This window comes from Odontesthes bonariensis, chromosome 11 (genome assembly GCF_027942865.1).
Source record: "Odontesthes bonariensis isolate fOdoBon6 chromosome 11, fOdoBon6.hap1, whole genome shotgun sequence".
Lineage (NCBI taxonomy): Eukaryota > Metazoa > Chordata > Actinopteri > Atheriniformes > Atherinopsidae > Odontesthes > Odontesthes bonariensis.
This window is the reverse complement of record NC_134516.1, coordinates 8,100,796-8,119,090: the sequence shown is the minus strand read 5'-3', so window position 1 is coordinate 8,119,090 and position 18,295 is coordinate 8,100,796. Positions and strand designations below refer to the sequence as shown.

At 45.6% G+C, this 18,295-nt stretch overlaps 1 protein-coding gene across 1 annotated transcript; it reads right to left on the bottom strand.

Moving 5' to 3' along the window:
* Window positions 1–2,532: 2,532 nt before the first annotated feature.
* On the bottom strand, window positions 2,533–17,579 carry LOC142391190 (uncharacterized). Its single transcript, XM_075476966.1, has 10 exons — window positions 17,040–17,579; window positions 16,071–16,199; window positions 12,189–12,299; window positions 12,012–12,104; window positions 11,805–11,930; window positions 11,411–11,542; window positions 10,392–10,470; window positions 10,022–10,229; window positions 3,041–3,126; window positions 2,533–2,844 (listed from the first exon to the last, which is right to left on the bottom strand). The coding sequence occupies exons 3-10, from the start codon at window positions 12,254–12,256 to the stop codon at window positions 2,533–2,535; spliced, it is 1,104 nt and encodes a 367-aa protein (XP_075333081.1). The 5' UTR covers window positions 12,257–12,299; window positions 16,071–16,199; window positions 17,040–17,579.
* Between the last annotated feature and the right edge of the window lie 716 nt (window positions 17,580–18,295).

Below are 18,295 nucleotides of genomic sequence, written 5' to 3'. Positions count from 1 at the left end.
CCACCCATGGATCCCCAGCATGAGCAGCCCAATACTGAGCTGCTGATTGGAAAAAAATTCGACGATTGGCCTGGTGGCCTCATCGTCCGTCCCCATGGCCCTTGGGCCCAATCCCAATTCTATTTTCTACCCCTTCGCCTACCCCTCGCCCCTACCCCTCGCCCCTTCAAACGTAGGGGTAGGCGAAGGGCTAAGAATGTCACCCCTTCGAATTGGGACAGCACTTCACACTCACGAACGTAATAAGTCCGCGCCGTCAGTTGTTATGTAACCAAAAGCGACAGCTTTAGCCAGAAGTAAACAAACATGCTTGCTGCTGTGGTGTTCGCGCTGTCCTGGGCTACTCGGATATATTTTAGAAATATCTGCGTCGAATCGACGGAGTGCCATCAGGCGAAGGCGTCTTCGACATCTGGGAGCATTGGTGGATCTTGTTACGGTATGTAGAATGATCAATTAATTTAAAGAACGCGTGTGAGTGAGCAGCTGGTAGCTTCCAGAGCCGGCGTGTGAATATGATAATGTATGTGTGTGTATATGAAAGTGCTTCTAACCGTACATTTGTGATATCGTGTAATATAGAAACAATTTGCTTGTCTCGTTGGATTTGCTGATTTATTGACTGGAGTAGTATCCTAACCTGGCTAACCTAGCTGAAAACATAAGCTAACGTTTAGCCTTTGTTACTCGCCTCGTTCCGTTTGGGATAAACATGCACCTCATGCGTTTTTGAAGCGGTTTTCTTTGTACCAGGTTCAGATTTGATGACATAAATAAATGCACTGCATTGTGTGTGCTATCAATGTGTTGGTTTGGGAGGATGAAAGCCTGATCTTTCCATGTTTTTCTTTCCAGCAGACGGGTCATCCTACAAATTATTGCCGATTGGACCCAATAATGTACCCCAATTTTTTTTTTTATCCCTTGTATAATAAATCTCTTCATACCAATATCCGTTCCAGTCGTTAATATGATGTTGATGTGATAATCATGCTCACAAACCTTTTGTCTTTAATTTCTTTTATTAGGCTCACATTACAGACTGGTAAGGCAGCTTATTTTCAGAAATAACAGCTTAAAGTGTCTGCTGTAAAGTGTGGGGTGAAAATATGGACAATAAACAGTATGAATATAAACATTATGAACATAAACGGGCAACAGTGCAATCATCGAGAACGAGATGACCGGAGCAGGAACAGCGAAGGTGCATGGTGCATCGGAGGTGCTGCTCAGTGATGTTCTGGGGGGAACAAGACATGACATTATAGCATGCACCAACATCCATTGTAAAAAAAAAAAAAAAAAGGTGTTTCAGAATGCGGTAGTGGTGGCTGTGTGTACAATAGGTGCATGGCGCATCAACTCACCTTAAAGTTTGTCTATCATGCGCTCAAACAGAGCTAAAAAGCGCTCCGTTTTCTGCTCGTGGCGCTTCTGCTCCTTCAGGCTCTCGTGTATCAGGTAATCCATTATGGGATTGGACTTCCTACTTCTTTTTGGGGATGGGGATGACTTTAGAAACCGATCTTCATTTTCGGCGCTAAACCTGATCAGGCTCTTTGTTTGTGCTTGAGTCCCTGTGAATCAGTCACGTATATGAATACTTGTGATAATAGATAGCGAAATGACGCTCATGTCACTCAAAAGGAACTTCTCTATGGTTAACCAACTACATTGCTTGTAAATACTCGTGTTACAATTTAAAAAAACAACTCTTTCGCAGCACCTTCACATGCATTGACCGATTACTCCATGTAAATAGCGACTTTTCCCATGTGTGTTTATATCAGAAAATAACTACACATTGCCACCATGTTAAACTCACACAATAAACCAGTTATCACAACCTAAAATGATTAAAACAGTTTAATTTTGGCAAAAAAAATAGAAGAACTTACATTTGTGTGGTGCTCTTGCCTCTGCCATTTTTAAAAAGACTCGCGATCTCCCGGTAGTCGCGTTGTACTCTGGGAAATATATCATACCCCTCCAAACGGAGTCTGCCTGGCCGAAGCCCTCCGTTTCAAGGGCTACAACGGAGGGGTAGGGCTAAGGGGTAGGGCTTTGGAAAAGTATTGGGACAACACTACCTCTTCGCGTGAACGCGCAAAACGGAGGGGAAGGGGTAAGGGGTAGGGCCAAGGGGTGAATTGGGATTGGGCCCAAATGGGGCGGCGGGCAGAGTTTGTGGCACATCACGATGCAGAGCCTCATCTGGTGACACCATAGTGTGGCCACCTCAGGTACAACCGCAGGCATAAGATCCGAGCCTGCCTTAACCGACTCATGTAAAGCCGCCGACACACGACCATCTGTGGAGGGGCGTGAAAGGCTCTAGTTCCGCCAACAAGCGCGTAACTCAGAGACAGAAGGGGCCCGTCTGCGCCTGAAAAAGGCACTTCCAGGAGCGGACTCCTCCACCTGCGGGACGTCCAACTGCAGCTGCCTCAATGCCATATGCATGACGTCCCGCATAGAGCTGCCACTCAACCCACCAGCTGCACTATGAGACGAAGAGAGTGAGTCAGTCTCTCACGACTGCGCCCCTTCCTCACTCTTAAAGTGAGGGGCAGAGGCAGCCAAAGACGACACGTCCACCTCCGAAGCCAACTCTGGCATGGGTGGAGAAGAGAATCCAACCAGCGAAGGATCCAGCTGGCGTGCCTGAAGAAGGGATTTCACTTCTGTCAGTTCTGCAGACAAACGCTCAACTCTCGTGGAAAGGCCCTGATCAGACTTGGCTCGACTCTTCTTAGGAGGAGCCACAGAGGCTGTGGCCTCATTCCGGCGCTTCAAACGCCTAGGGAGGGTCACCTTCCCAGAAGGTGGAAGGTCATTGCCAACCTCGGGGCGCAATCAGGCCAGCCGAGTCACCCACACAGCACGGGGCATGTAACCACAGTTCATGCAGGAATTCTCTGATAGGGTCCCCACCAGGTGATCACGTCAAAGGCAGGCAGGGCACAGGTTGCCATCATCTGCCTGAAGCACGGTCCCACAATCCACACAACAGTGGGAGCCATCCTTGTTCGAAACTGACCCGAGTCCAACTGCAGGCAGAAAGAACAGAGGAGCTGACACAGTCAGCTACGTCCAGAACACCGGACGACAATCCAAACTCCAAGACTGGGAGAGGGGGCGAAAACGCAGCCGTCACCAATCAGGGCAGTCAAAACCGAATAGGTGGCTAGCTAAAACTGGGAGAGGGGGCGAAAACGCTGCCTTCACCAGATAAAGCTCAGCGCAAAACAGAGTGAGCCGTCCGCGAAAGTTGGGAGAGGGGGCGACAACGCAGCCTTCACCAAATAACGCTCAATGCCAATCAAAGCAGCCAGAACCGAATAGGCGGCTAGCTAAAATTGGGAGAGGGGGCGAAAACGCTGCCTTCACCAGTTAAAGCAACCAAAACTGAGTAAGCGGCTGGCTAGAACGGGGAGAGGGGGCGAAAACGCAGCCGTCACCAATTAAAGCTCAGCGCAAAATAGTGAGATATTAGCTAAAATCGGGAGAGGGGGCGAAAACGCAGCCGTCACCAATTAACGCAATCAAACTTAGGTGCTACCACAGGTAGCTCAATCTGAGACAGAATAAGCGGCCGGCTAAAATTGGGAGAGGGGGCGAGACGCTGCCTTCACCAATTAAAGCTCAGCACAAAATAATGAGATATAAGCTAAAATCGGGAGAGGGGGCGAAAACGCAGCCGTCACCAATTAAAGCTCAGCACAAAATAATGAGACGTTAGCTAAAATCGGGAGAGGGGGCGAAAACGCAGCCGTCACCAATTAAAGTAATCAAACTTAGATGCCACCACAGGTAGCCCAGTCTAACTGGATAAGCCTTTGGCTAAAATTGGGAGAGGGGGCGAGACGCCACCGTCACCAAATAAGAAATAAAACTGAGAAGCTACAAGAGGTAGCTCAGTTCAGAACCAAATAATCAGCTGTGTAATATAGGGAGAGGGGGCGAGATGCAACCGTCACCAATAAAGAAAACTGAGGAACTGCAACAGGTAGCTCAGTTCAGAACCAAATAAGCAGCTGTTTAGTATCGGGAGAGAGGGGGCGAGACGCCACCGCAACCGATTAAGCAGACAAAGCAAACAAAGCTCAGATGCTACCGCAGTTAGCTCAGTTCAGAGCTAAACAATCGGCTGTTAAATATCGGGAGAGGGGGGGCGAAACGCCACCATCGCCGATTACAGCAAACAGAACTCAGATGCTACCGCAGGCAGCTCCGTTCAGAACTAAACAATCAGCTGTTTCAACTGAAAAAACGGTAGGTTAAGGCGCTACCGTTACAAATCAAAGTGCAACAACAGCCGGAGAGGCTAAGCTTAAGTAGCCAAGCTGAAGTGTGCGTATCATACCACCAACCTGAAGCTGTGAGTCGGGAGGGGGGGCGCAAACGCGACCATCCCCAGCACACAGAAGATCGGTCAAGGATCAACTCGTCGCAGCCCCTAGGAGGGCGAAATATCGCTGCTCCAGCCAACATGCAAATGGGGCGTCAAATGACGGTGAAATGACCAAGAAAGGTTGATGCTATGTAAGCGAACCGCACGCGAGAAGAAAAAGGAACAGAGTGCCGGATGACATCAGGCTATATAGCCTCTGATTGATCACCCGACATGTCACAGGTGTGTATTACTACTCGAACGGCGCATGCGCGAAGGGACATTCAGTGCTTTCAGCACCGCCTCTGGCGGTCAGTAGGGATGAAATAGAACCAACATACTCTTTTTTTTTCCTCCCTCAGACATTGTGAGGCTGCAGCAGGCCTCTCCATACCTGAGTGTGTGTGGATCCTTCAGTGCAGCCCTCAGCAGCTTCTCTCCTGAGGCTCCTGGATGGTTGTAGCTCAGGTCCAGCTCTCTCAGATGGGAGGGGTTGGAGGTCACAGCTTCAGCCAGAGAAGCACAGCCTTCCTCTGTGATCAGACAGCCTGACAGGCTGCAGACACACAGAACAACAGAAACTCTGAGAGAACTGCTCTGAAACTCAAGCTGAATGTCATCCAATGGTAACAACATTCTTAGAGAAAGATTCTTTTCATCATTTTGCTCCAGTAACAGTTTCAGATAAAATATTAACAATCTTCTGTGACAAACAAAGAGGAAACATGGCAGCAGTTAATGAAAAACCTGGATGAAAAGAAAACCTCTGAGAATAAAAACTTTAGATTATTGTGAATATTTCAACATTTCACTCTTCACTGAACTCTGCACACCTCAGACTTCCAGCACACCCCAGAGTCCTGTCATCTCCTCAAATATTCTGATGACTCTGCAGCTGTTGGCTGTATCATGCACAGTTCCTCCACATTTGAGTTGAGCTTTGCTCACAGCCCGACTGGAGCATTAACTGGAACACCTTCCTTATAACTGTTCACATACAGAGGAGCAGAATCCAGTTACTGACTGAAGTCTGTCTGACGCTGCAACTCTGCGGCCTGAGTGAGAACATCTCATTGTTGGATATGTTCCCAACAGAGCACTTTGCTCTCAGGCTGCAGGTTTACTTGTGGTTCCCAGAGTTTCTAAAAGCAGAATGGGAGGCAGAGCCTTCAGTTATCAGGCCCCTCTCTGTGGAACCAGCTGCCAGTTTGGCTTCAGGGTACATGTAAGTACAGCTGAACTCACTGTACACCTGTTGCCTTTAAGTTACTTGAATGGTGATTTTATTACATGCTTTAAGTGACCACCAGCTGACATGTAGTCTTAATGGGCTGATTTTCAGTCGCACTTTCAAACTGTGACAAAAACCCCAGAAAAATCCTTGAATGTGAGCAGCTTTGTTGGGAATTCAGCTGGATTAATATACACCTACACTTTACTGTTTTTGCTAAAAGAAACAACAAGAAGGAACATCCACAGAGCACCTCGGTCCATCTGAGCCCAGCTGAGCGTACACGTGATTTCATCCTCATCTACATTATCTGGAGTGTTAGTGTAGTTTGGAGAAGCTTGTTTTCATACAGTCCTTACCTGAGAGTTTCCAGTCTGCAGTTTGGACTCTTCAGTCCATCAGAAAGCTGCTTCACTCCTGAATCCTGCAGGTTGTTGTTACTCAGGCCCAGTTCTGTCAGGCTGGAGGACTGGGAGCTGAGAGCTGAGGACAGAGCTGCACAGCTTCTCTCTGAGAGGTCACAGCCACTCAGGCTGAGGAGGGAGAAAATACATTAATTAATCAATAAGTCAAATAACCTTTATAGAACTCTTTCCCATTTGGTTTTGTTTATTTGTCCGTGGAAATAAAGTAAAAAATGACAGAATAAAAGAAGTTAAACAGTTTTTTAGAGTTTCTCATCCTCCAACATGACAAAACAGACATTAAAATAAATCCACACTTCAGTTCAGAGTGAAGACATGCAGCTGTCTGTGTGGAGCTGTTTTTCAAGAGCTTCTAGCTGTAAAATGTTATTTTTTGTGCCATATTAAAAGTTAGAGTCAGACTTGGTGAGGAGCTGGGACTTGGAGATCCAGATTGTAGTCACCTAAAGGCATCTATTTATAAAAATCACACTTTTCAATGAGTTCAAACATGTCTTATTTACTTCCAGTAACACTTAAAAGCTGAATTTATTTCCCAAACAGACAGAATCCTTCTGATTTCACTAAAGGATGATGTGGCTTTGTCGCCACACATCTGTCTAATTCACAGTCGCCTTCACAAAGGAGGTTCACCTCAAACTAAATAACCAACCAAATATCATCCCTTTGCCCCAGTGCAGTGCGTCCACATTTAAAGGTTTTATGCACTATTTTAAAGGAAAAAACTGCTCATATAGCTGTAAAGTAGTTTACTTTGGGTATGTGATGGGTCTGTGTTTTAGGACAAATCTACAGGAATGGAAAGGAGTTAAAGTAAAAGAGCAGTTTAGCATTTTTCTTTAAACTGTGTGTGTTATATTTCATTATCAGAGTTATAAGAGTTATTTAAGCCAGATAATCAAAGGGCAGAACAGATCAACCTGTTTCATTGATCAAGGTACCTGGAAGCTGCTTTTTCATCTAATAACCCAGAATTATATCAGCTCTCACCTGGAAAGTTCATGAATCCTTACCTGAGAGTTTCCAGTCTGCAGTTTGGACTCTTCAGTCCATCAGAAAGCTGCTTCACTCCTGAATCCTGCAGGTTGTTGTTACTCAGGCCCAGTTCTGTCAGGCTGGAGGACTGGGAGCTGAGAGCTGAGGACAGAGCTGCACAGCTTCTCTCTGAGAGGTTACAGCCACTCAGGCTGAGGAGGGAATGAGATGGAAGGAAATAACTTGATCCATTAATCAATCAAACTACATTCATATTTGATAAGTGGAAGAATTCTGTTTCCCTGTTTGTTTCTGTTTATTTGTTAAAGACATTAAAGTGTGATGGAAGATGTCTACATGTGCCGTCTTAGCTCAGTAGATGGAGAAACTAAAAGATGTATCTGCTGCTGTTATTGGCTCATCCTGTGATCAGATCAGCTCAGCAAAGAACACCATGTGAGCAAAGCATCTTCTCACACTAACAGTCAGCTGTTTCTCCAGCACCAAAGTGTTATCTGGCCCAGCTCAGCTGTGGCTCTGTAGCTGCAGCCTTTGTCTGTCACTCTGCAGACTGACATGCTTTCTGTAGGACTGACGGACCTTTCTACCAAGAAATTAATACATGAATGACAACATGTTTTTCTCTTTCTTAGACTCAAGACTTAAAACGTTTCCACAGAAGAGTAAGTTAAAAAGCACAAACTGAATTTTGGTTACTTTGTTAAAGTTTCTCATGTTGAAAACAGACAGTAAAACTAAATCTACACTTCAGGACGTACTGAACACATGCAGTCAGTGTGAGTCTGACGAGTCTGGGGAGGAAACATCAGATAAAAACAACATATCCAGAGTCAGAGAAGCTTTATTGACTTATTGTTAGAGTTAGTTAAGCCAGATAACTACTGTAACTAATAAGATGGGAGCAAATAAAATTATTAATTAATCCATTAAATAAACTGAAGTTCATTTGAAACTGAGTTCAACACTGATTCTGCTGTTTTTCTCCAGTTAATAAGTAAACAATGTATTTATAAAGAAATATATCTGTGTTTGTACTCACAGAGCTTTGTTGGAGGCTTTGACCACTGGCAGCAGCCTCAGAAGAGCCTCCTCTGAAGCAGAGTACTTCTTCAGGTCAAACACATCCAGATGTTTTCCTGATGACAGTAAGATGAAGACCAGAGCTGACCACTGAGCAGGAGACAGTTCATCTGTGGAGAGACTTCCTGAACTCAGGGCCTGTTGGATCTCCTCCACCAGAGAACGATCATTCAGTTCATTCAGACAGTGGAACAGATTGATGCTTCTCTCTGCAGAGAGATTCTTACTGATCATATCCTTGATGTAATCGACTGTTTCCTGATTGGTCTGTGAGCTACTTCCTGTCTGTGTCAGCAGGCCTCGTAGGAGCCTCTGATTGGTCTGCAGGGAAAGACCCAGGAGGAAGCGGAGGAACAGGTCCAGGTGTCCATTTGGACTCTCTAAGGCCTTTTTCACAGCACTCTGATGGAGATGTTTTAGTTTTGGTTTCTTAAAAAATGAAGGCCTCTTGGGTCGTTCATCTTCTCCCATCAGGTTGAGTCCAGAGTTGATGAAGGTCAGATGCACATGAAGAGCAGCCAGAAACTCCTGAACACTCAGATGGATGAAGCAGAACACCTTCTCCTGGTACAGCCCTCTCTCCTCTCTAAACATCTGTGTGAACACTCCTGAGTACACTGAGGCTGTTGAGATATCGATGCCACACTCTGTCAGGTCTGATTCATAGAAGATCAGGTTTCCTTTCTCCAGCTGCTCAAAAGCCAGTTTTCCCAGAGACTCAATCATCTTCCTGCTCTCTGGACTCCAGTGTGGATCTGTCGCAGCTCCTCCATCATACTTGAGCTTCTTCACTTTGGCCTGAACCACCAGGAAGTGGATGTACATCTCAGTCAGGGTGCTGGGCAGCTCTGCTCCCTCTCTGGTTTCCAACACATCCTCCAGAACTGTAGCAGTGATCCAGCAGAAGACCGGGATGTGGCACATGATGTGGAGGCTTCGGGATGTGGGAGATGATCCTGCTGGCCTGCTCCTCATCTCTGAATCTCTTCCTGAAGTACTCCTCCTTCTGTGGGTCAGTGAACCCTCTGACCTCTGTCACCATGCCAACACAGCCAGCAGGGATCTGATTGGCTGCTGCAGGTCGTGTGGTTATCCAGAGGCGAGCAGAGGGAAGCAGCTTCCCCCTGATGAGGTTTGTCAGCAGCACATCCACTGAGGTGGGCTCTGTAGCATCAGTCAGGGGCTCCTTGCTGTGGAAGTCCAGAGGAAGTCGACACTCATCCAGACCGTCAAAGATGAACACAACCTGGAACTGTTCAAAGCTGCAGATTCCTGCTGCTTTGGTCTCAGTAAAGAAGTGATGAACAAGTTCCACCAAGCTGAACTTTCTCTCTTTCAGCACATTCAGCTCTCTGAAAGTGAATGGAAACATGAAGTGGATGTCCTGGTTGGCTTTACCTTCAGCCCAGTCCAGAGTGAACTTCTGTGTTAAGACTGTTTTCCCAATGCCAGCCACTCCCTTTGTCATCACTGTTCTGATTGGTTCATCTCTTCCAGGTGGGCCTTTAAAGATGTCTTCTTGTCTGATGGATGTTTCTGCTCTGCCTGCTTTCCTGGATGCTGCTTCAATCTGTCTGACCTCATGTTCATCATTGACCTCTCCGGTCCCTCCCTCTGTGATGTAGAGCTCTGTGTAGATCTGATTCAGAAGGGTTGGCTTTCCTGCTTTAGGAATCCCCTCAAACACACACTGGAACTTCTTCTTCAGAGCACATTTAACTTTACGTCCACAAACTGCAGCAACAAGTTCTGAATGAAGACAAGAAATAACATCAGTAAAGAGACATTTCAACCCTGTAAAGAATGAGTATCTGAACATCTGCTGTTCTGTGTGCTGAGACATCAGTAAATGTGTCATTTATCCAGCAGGTTAAACCTTTAGAGAAATCCTCTTACTGCTCTGCAGACGGTCAGCCAGCTCCTCCTGCTTCATTCTCCTCAGGAAGTGAGCTGTGATCTTCACTAATGCCTCTCTGCTGCTCCTCTGCTCTTCATCCTCACCCTCCCTCTGACTCTCTAAGCATTCTGGGTAATCTGGACTCAGAGCCTTCTGCATCTTCTTCAGCTCCTCCTTCACAAAAGTGAGCATGTTGTCCTCCAGCAGCTGGAACAGAAAACTATATGAATGAGCCGATCAGACTGAAACCATGGAGCCAAACATCAGATCCATGTTGGACACACTGACAACCCACTGGTCTACAGAGTGCAGCATGGAGATGGCTGTGAGCAGAACAGATGGGAAAGTAGTTGTTGTACATGTACAGACCATAAATATGGAGTCCAGCTGTGTTTGATGCTGCTGGGCAGACGGACCACTGGGACCCTCTGAGCTCTGCTGGTCCACTCTGTGGAGGAATCATGAAGAATGAGCTCACATTGTGTCTGTCCACACAGAGAGCAACACAAGGTGAAGGTCCATGAAGGGATGTGTGGATGTGAGCAGTGGGTCAGAGGACTCCCTGTAGTGGGAAAGCTTTACTGGTCCTGCTGATCCCACTGAGAACCAACAGCTCAGTCTGCAGCTGCTTGGAGCTTTCAGCTCACTTTGGTTGGGTCCCAGCAGCTCTCACCAACCCCTTCAGAAAGCTTTCCCTCCCTGCTGAAGTGCCCTGGAGCAAGGCAGCCAGAGCCAGTGTGTGCTGGGATCAGACTGGTTGTACTGGGCAGCTCCCAGTGTGAAGGCCTCAGACGATGACTGTTCAACATCATCTGATGATTATTTCCCAAAGACGGGAGACAAACTTTCATTGCAGCTTCCAAAGCTGTGTTCAGTTAACTGGAAGAAGCAGAGTTCCTGTCTGTTTACCAAGTTTCATTTCAGCCTCTCAGGACAAACTTTAGTTCTGTTGCTCACTAATCTGAACTTGTCAAAGCTTTAAGCAGCTAACCAGCACCCTGCTGACTGTTCCTCTGCTGAACCTGGAACACATCACACCTCCATCAGCTCCATGTGGTTCAGACGTTCAGCTTTGTAATTCTAAATGAATCTGTCTGTCCTCCTCCATCCAGCAGCACCGGCCCCCTGAGGGGAAGCTCCTGCCTCCACCGTGTTAGAGCCAAAGCACAAAGGCGCCCCCTGCTGGACCAGCTGCAGACCCTCAGAAACACCTCCTCCAACATCATTCTGCTGTGATGGTGGAAAACATCCAACACACACCGCTTCACATATGAACATAGAAATGGATGAAGCAGAGCTGAGCTCACATTAAACACATGTTGGAGTAAAAACTGTTCAAACTGACTCTGCTGCATATTACTCTGTTACAGCATTTACACTCAGCTCACCTCTGAGGGGATGGATGTTGGTCTGATTTGAAGTCAAAAGGACGACCCATCGACCGGTCGCTCTTCATGGACACACAGCTGGGTTCAGGCTCAGCTCCAGGTTCAGGTCCAGGTCCGAGTCTCTGATGGATCCTGAAAGAGAAACACTTGTTTCATTCAAACTAAAGTATCAGTGATGGTGTTTGAGTCTGCAGTGAGACGGCCTGTCAGAGAGTCAGTGTGGCTGCTGTGGAACAATGTTACAGCTCCCCCTGGTGGCAGCTCTGTGATCTTACAGAGCTCAATGCTGATAAACACACGCACTCTGAAGCTTTTAACCCTCAGATTCAGACCAGTCACCAGCGACCCTCAGATGCTGCATTTTACTCTGTTACAGCATTTACACTCAGCTCACCTCTTAGAGGATTGATGTGGGGCTGATTTGAAGTCAAAAGGATGACCCATTGACCGGTCGCTCTTAAAGGACACACAGCTGGGTTCAGGTTCTGGTTCAGGTTCTGGTTCAGGTCTCTGGTGGATCCTGATGGGAAAAAAATGCTTTTCAGCCTGCATGCATGATATACTTAATAACCTCTAAATCAATGACCTGATGTTAACTTACTCTGCTTTCGAGGCCTGTAAGTTGAAAAGTGGGAGATCCTTCTGCAGTTCGCTCTGTGAGGACCCCCTCCTGGATCCAGGTCTCTGTCCCTTCCTGTGAATAAAGGTGGTTTGGTGATGTGAGCGCTGAGCTGGGACATGGAGAAGAGTCATGGACAGTTAGAGATGGTCACCTCACCTCTGAGCTTTGCTCTGGCTCTCATGTTCCCCACACAGAGAGGTTTCAGTGTCCTCACTCTGATCCATGCTGCTGAACTCACATCAGCTCACACACACTTTCTACCTTCTTCTGCAGAGGAAACACAGATCATTCATCTGCACAGCAGCTCACATCCTCTCCATCGTTGATGTAAAAAGATCAGCAGCTTATCTGATTGGCTCAGATTCTCTGTTTCACATCAGTCTCTATGTGTGCACGGCGTGTACGGCAATATTTAACCCTTATTCTAAATGAGATGCGTCCTGTATTAATATTCCCTGTTCCAGAGCATAGTCCGTTCAGTGACTCACTCCCAGCATTAGCATCCTCAGGCCAAACCGTTCTAAACCAACAAAACCCTGATCTGTAAAACAAGCTGGAAGCAAGAGATGGCCTTCTTAAAGAAGCCAGAAATGCTTGTGGTGAGCAGACCCGTCCTCTGTGGAGCATTGAGTTAGCTCAGAACGGACCCTAAATAAAACCAGCAGAAGATCATCATTACATTCAGCAATAACCAAATAAAGCTGATCTCATGAACACCATCACACTCCTTCCTACCGGAGCTCTCATGGACTTGTGTGACACGCACGACTGCTTCACAATAAATGATTAGTCTCCACATTCCAGGTCTTTCTTTAGGGTTCGGGTGGTTTGTTTTGGGCCTGTTTCTGTCTCCAGACCTGGAAACACCAGCTCCAGCAGAGGCCAGAAGACACACTTTAGGGCAAAGGAGAACACAGTTTGTAATGCTTCCTGTTTGAAGGGAACAGGATGCAATCAAGATTTTAAATGAGTGAAAACATTACAGTTGCTTCGGGGATGTAACGGCATATCAGACTGCTCTGTAGCATCCAAACACAATATGGATCAGATGTCCTAAAACGGAATATATCCTGATTTAATCTGAGAATAATTCTGCACAGAAACCAAGAGCATGAAAAGGATGAAGGAAGGATGGCAGCGGAAGGCGGGTCAGGAACTGGGAATGGACAAAGAAACCGAGGACTTTCTGAAGCGGGAGAGCTGATGAGCAGAATGGATGCAGGTGAGTGACATCGGACAGGTGAAGCCCAGGTATGGGTAAAGCCAACAGAGACCAACAATACAGGACGCCAACATTCAAGAAACCAAGGAACCAAATCCAAACACACCGAAAGCCACTGACCATCCGGCTGTTACAAGATGACAGTTCGATGGCAAACTCAACGGATTCACAGTTTTACTGTTTCCCTTGAGCCTGTTTTCTTCATCCTCTACATTTCTGATGTGTCGTGATGTCGTGACACATTGAATGTTCCAGAAACCAAAAAAGATCAGGAGTGTCCCTCATTGATCCATGGCTGCCTGAATCCCGTTTAACTCACTCATGCTGCCCAAAGAGAGATTTCTGGCTCTAAACAGCTGTTTGGAAACAGTCCTACAAGTTAATATTTCAATTAATAATCAGTGACAATCATCGTGAATTCTCGTTTGGTTTGACAGACATTACGTAAACAAAGCATACAACACAACCTATTGATAGTATATATATATATATATACATATATACACACACACACACACATACTATTCATTAAAACGATATGACCAAAAACATGAACCTTAAAACAAACAGGAGATGCGTTGAATATGGGTGGTTATATAAAACACTTAGTGAATTGAAAATAAAACATGGGGAATGGAGAGGTACCGTATTTACTCAAATAGTTTAGGTTTGCTTACTATTTGAAGCTAAAGACTGACATCTTGGATTCATTTATCATTCTAACAGTGAAAGTCTGGAGACACCCATCTAACCGTCTGTAAGATGGAAACGGGTCGACCTTACTTTACTGAAGTCCTGTTTAGTCAGCTGGGAACACAGCAGGTGGTGGCCACACAGGGTCCGAGGGGATTTCTCTGGGTTCCACTCTCAGGGCTTTCCTTGGTTGTGGATGACTTCAGCGGACTTTTAAGTTGCCTGGACGGTCGCTTCTTTCCACCAGGAAACGGGAACTGTCAGGTATCGAGGACTTCACCGTACAGAATGACAAAATCGTCCAAGTGTCAGAGTTGGTTGGTTGCTGATTACTCTGATGAGGTGAACTTAGGTTCACAGAATGTTAACAAAAAGTTGCTTGACGCTGGCTTTCTTGGTAGGAAAACTATGTGATGACGTGCAGCAGCGGAGGTTACGTGCAACGTAAAAAGACATGGATGACGATGGAAAAACAGAAAGCGTGTATCTTTAGACTACTTCATTCTGTTTCTATCTTTGTTCGGATTTTCTTCTTCTTCCTCATCTTTCTATCCTGTCTGAGTCCTTTCATCTTCTTCTGCATCGTTCATCCTCTCCGCATCATTCTATTGTTTTCTGTCTCATTTCTCTGGCTCATGGATGCATGGCTTTACTCCATGGTTTACTCTTTCTGCTCTCTCATGTTTCAAAGGGAAGAGTCCAAAGTAGATAAAACTGATTTTAGATCGCGGGTTCCGTGGTTTGACTGGCGGAGGCGGGCGTGACGTAGGCTTACGCTACACTTTCAGCCAATGATATGCCTGGAACTGTTGTGCCGTCTGCCTGGGTGTGTTTGTAAGGCGATCTGTTCTAACGTTTATAGAGATTTAGGATAAAACAAAGAAACTCTATTTCTCCATTCTTTCGTCTCATAAAACATTTGTCTCGAGGATTCTGAAAACACCACAACTTGTTAAGATATGCGGATTAAAGATATAACATAGACTTATGATATAAAGACATCAAATAAAACATAACATGACATAGACGATGATTATGAGTCTCAAATTTCAGATGAATATCTGTAAAGTTATGACATATGAATAGCAAACCAAACAATGTTATTTTCCTGTGTTAACCATGGAGTACAAAAAGATACAGAAGGGACATCGTTTAACAGTTGCATTACTGCATACAACTTTCCAGTTTACTGACTCCGTGCGGATTTAACTATTCAAAACTACAGACCACTAGGGGGCAATGTGGTTCCATAGGCGGGTTAGTCACTTTTCCAACAGGGTTATTTCTTCGTCATATTTTCAGTTACGATCATGAAAATCGTCTTTACATGCACCCTGTGACTTAACTGAGAACCTGAAAGAACTTGTTCAAAGATATCAAACACATTTAACACAGTTTTAAGATTCGGCTGAAAGTGACTCTAAGTAAAGGCATCTGGTTCTCTTATCTGGGGGAATGAGGGTACAATGTCAACTTTGATTTATTGGTCCAGATAAGATAGGGAATGGGTGAGTCTCCCATTTCTTCAAAAATGGTTCTTTGTTTGTTCCATTTAACTTGTCAATGCATCCCTCAACTTTATGGCAAATGTCTGTTGCTAAATCCACTCCCAAAAGCTTTCATAGGCCGAAGGTTGTTGTAAATTAGGCGATTTCAGTCTCTTTCCTTTGTGTAGACTTCCCACATCTGGTCTTTACCCAGAAAAACCTCCCCCACAGGAATGCTTGTATCGTCCAAAGGTTTAAGGTATATTAATTCCACACTGGAGCTTGCTACAATTATTACATGATCAGTGCAGAGGTCAGTTTTTATGATGCTGGGAGGTAAAAACTGACCTTTTCCCATCTTACTGTGACAACTGTGAGCTGTCAGGACCAGCGATCTGATGAATAACTGTACTTTACATTATGTATAAAGTTATATATTATATGTATAATTTCCCCCGAGTCCGGTATCAGAGCCCAGTCAAACATCTGGATCAGAGCTCTAGTTTTCCGGTTTTATTCTGTTCAGAGCGCGGTGATCAACCGAGTGTGACTGAGCACATTACACTCAGAGTTCCTCTGTCAGAAGGGAAAACAGCATCGAATGCTGAAATTAGAATGAATCAAAGTGTAACTTACTCAGCTTCTTCCACAAACTTCTTCCCTCTGCAGCTGTCTGGACCAGGTCTGTGTAGAAGAAGAGGAAATCCTCTGCTTCTTCTCCGACATCAGTCCTCTGTGTGTGCAGGCTGCTGTCACTCTGAAACTCTGCACACCATAAAAGAGTCTTAAAGCGATCAGAGGTCAGCTGCTACAGCTTTATATGACTTTAACATCATCAATAATTAACCTGAGTAAGTTCTGAGTGAACCTGAAAACAAGCAAGTCTCTTTGTGTGGAATCTGTACCTTTTATTTAAATGAGGTTCAGGAATCAGTTTGTCTGTTTCTGAATACTTCAGGAAAGTTCTTCTAATTGTAATAATGTCTGCTGGAAACTCTAAGACAGGGCTATTCAATTACAAATTCAGTTGGGCCAGATTTTAAAACTGAGACCTTAAGCTGGGCCGGACATTTTCAGCGGCAGTAAGGAGGAGGTAATGACAAATTTCATACCAACACAAATATAATGAAATAACATGTGATGTTTATTCATCATTTCCCCTCTTCGTATTTTTGTAAAACACAGCCACTTCAAAAAGTGCATAAAAACACCTTTCAAAACTTTTAAATGAACTGTGAGCAAAGCTCACTGAGGTAGTTGCAATACTCTGACTCCTGAAATAACCCAGGCATTAAAACAAAAAGTGCACATCCATGGCGATGAAACGGTTTTCCCCTATAAAAGCTAACAATTAGACATCCCATAGTCCAACCATTCATCAGCCCTGTTCTGCACTGGATGTTTTCATGAGATCTGCTTTGCTGAGAATTGTTTCGCTGTCACCTCATGAGTCTTTCCACGAACATGTCGTGCTGCCCATCATCCGGGTATTAATGGATCTACTGTATCTACAGCCTCATCACAACAATTCTGTCCCGGTCTGAGCAGTCCAACTATTGAAGGCCCGAAGTTATGTGAACTTTATCAGCTTCGTTCACGACTTACTGACACCGGAAGTGACAACATGGCGGACAGGCCGAGCCGCGCCGAGCCGAGCCGAGCGGCTACCTCCTCCGCCTCCGGACTCACAGCTGGTACCGTGAAGTTTGGAGCGCAGGTTTCTGCCGGAACTGACCTGCCCACCGCTGATGTTAACGCGTCACACATTAAAAACAGCTGGAATTACCTTCAGGAGCTTCACGCGGAGAAAAGCAGCTGCGCCACAACGGGACGGGAAGTGAAAGTAAACTGAGAGGAAACACCCAGAGAGGGAGTTCTGATCCAGTGAGAGATCAGTTCCACTTTATTCTCCCTGTCTGCTCCTCCAGAACAGGATTTATTGAAGTCAGATGAAAAATGTGTTTCCATGTCCAACAGTTTCTCTGGTAGATCTGATGCTGGTGATCAAAGCTCCCTGATGTCAGACTTTAACAGCACGGCACGTGGAACTGAATAAAAAGAGAAGCACAGTGAAGATGCAACACTGAGCAGCACGCATGGAACTGCGGTGTAAAGACTGCCAACAAGACGAAATAAAGAGGAAAAAAGGAGCTTTTTACTGTCTGACTGTGCTGCCAGAAAAGTTCATGAACTCAGAAAAGCAGGAGGCTCCTTCTCTAAACTGAGAGCTTCACTTTTGGGAACATTTCTCCACATTGTGAAGAATCAGAGCTGAATGAGTTCAGGTGTTGATGCTGATCACTGATTGGTCTCACTGAGGTCACATGACGGTCATACAGGGTTAAAGGTGATGAATGAGCGTGCCACAGGTGGCTGTGAGCAGTGTGCACAGCAGGAGACGGTGGGCCGTGTGTTTTTAGAATGTCCCAAATATCAAGCAGAAAGGCAGCCGCTAAAAACTCCAAAAGAGCAACCGGCTGATGGAGAGATGTTACAGAGAAGCTCGGCTGATGGAGGCGATGGAGCTGGTTTTAGATTTGGGAAGAGAGCAGAGATTAATTAGGAGGGCTTGGAGAGAGAGTCGCCATCCTGATGCACACTCCAGTCCGGCAGGTGGCGCTAATGCGCCTACAAGCTGCTGAGTAACCGCCGCTGACAGAGAAGAAGAAGAACAGCAGCCGGCAGTAGTTCAAACGTAACATCGCTCATAACTTTCTCTCTCAGGGAGCATTTTCCATGGGAATGAAGCCGAATTAACCGCACAGACGTGCTTTTTAACGGACTTTGATGTTGATCTTATTGGACAACGTCGCTGCTGTAAAATCAGGATTTTATAGGCCGGTGCAGAGCTGAAGCCGGAA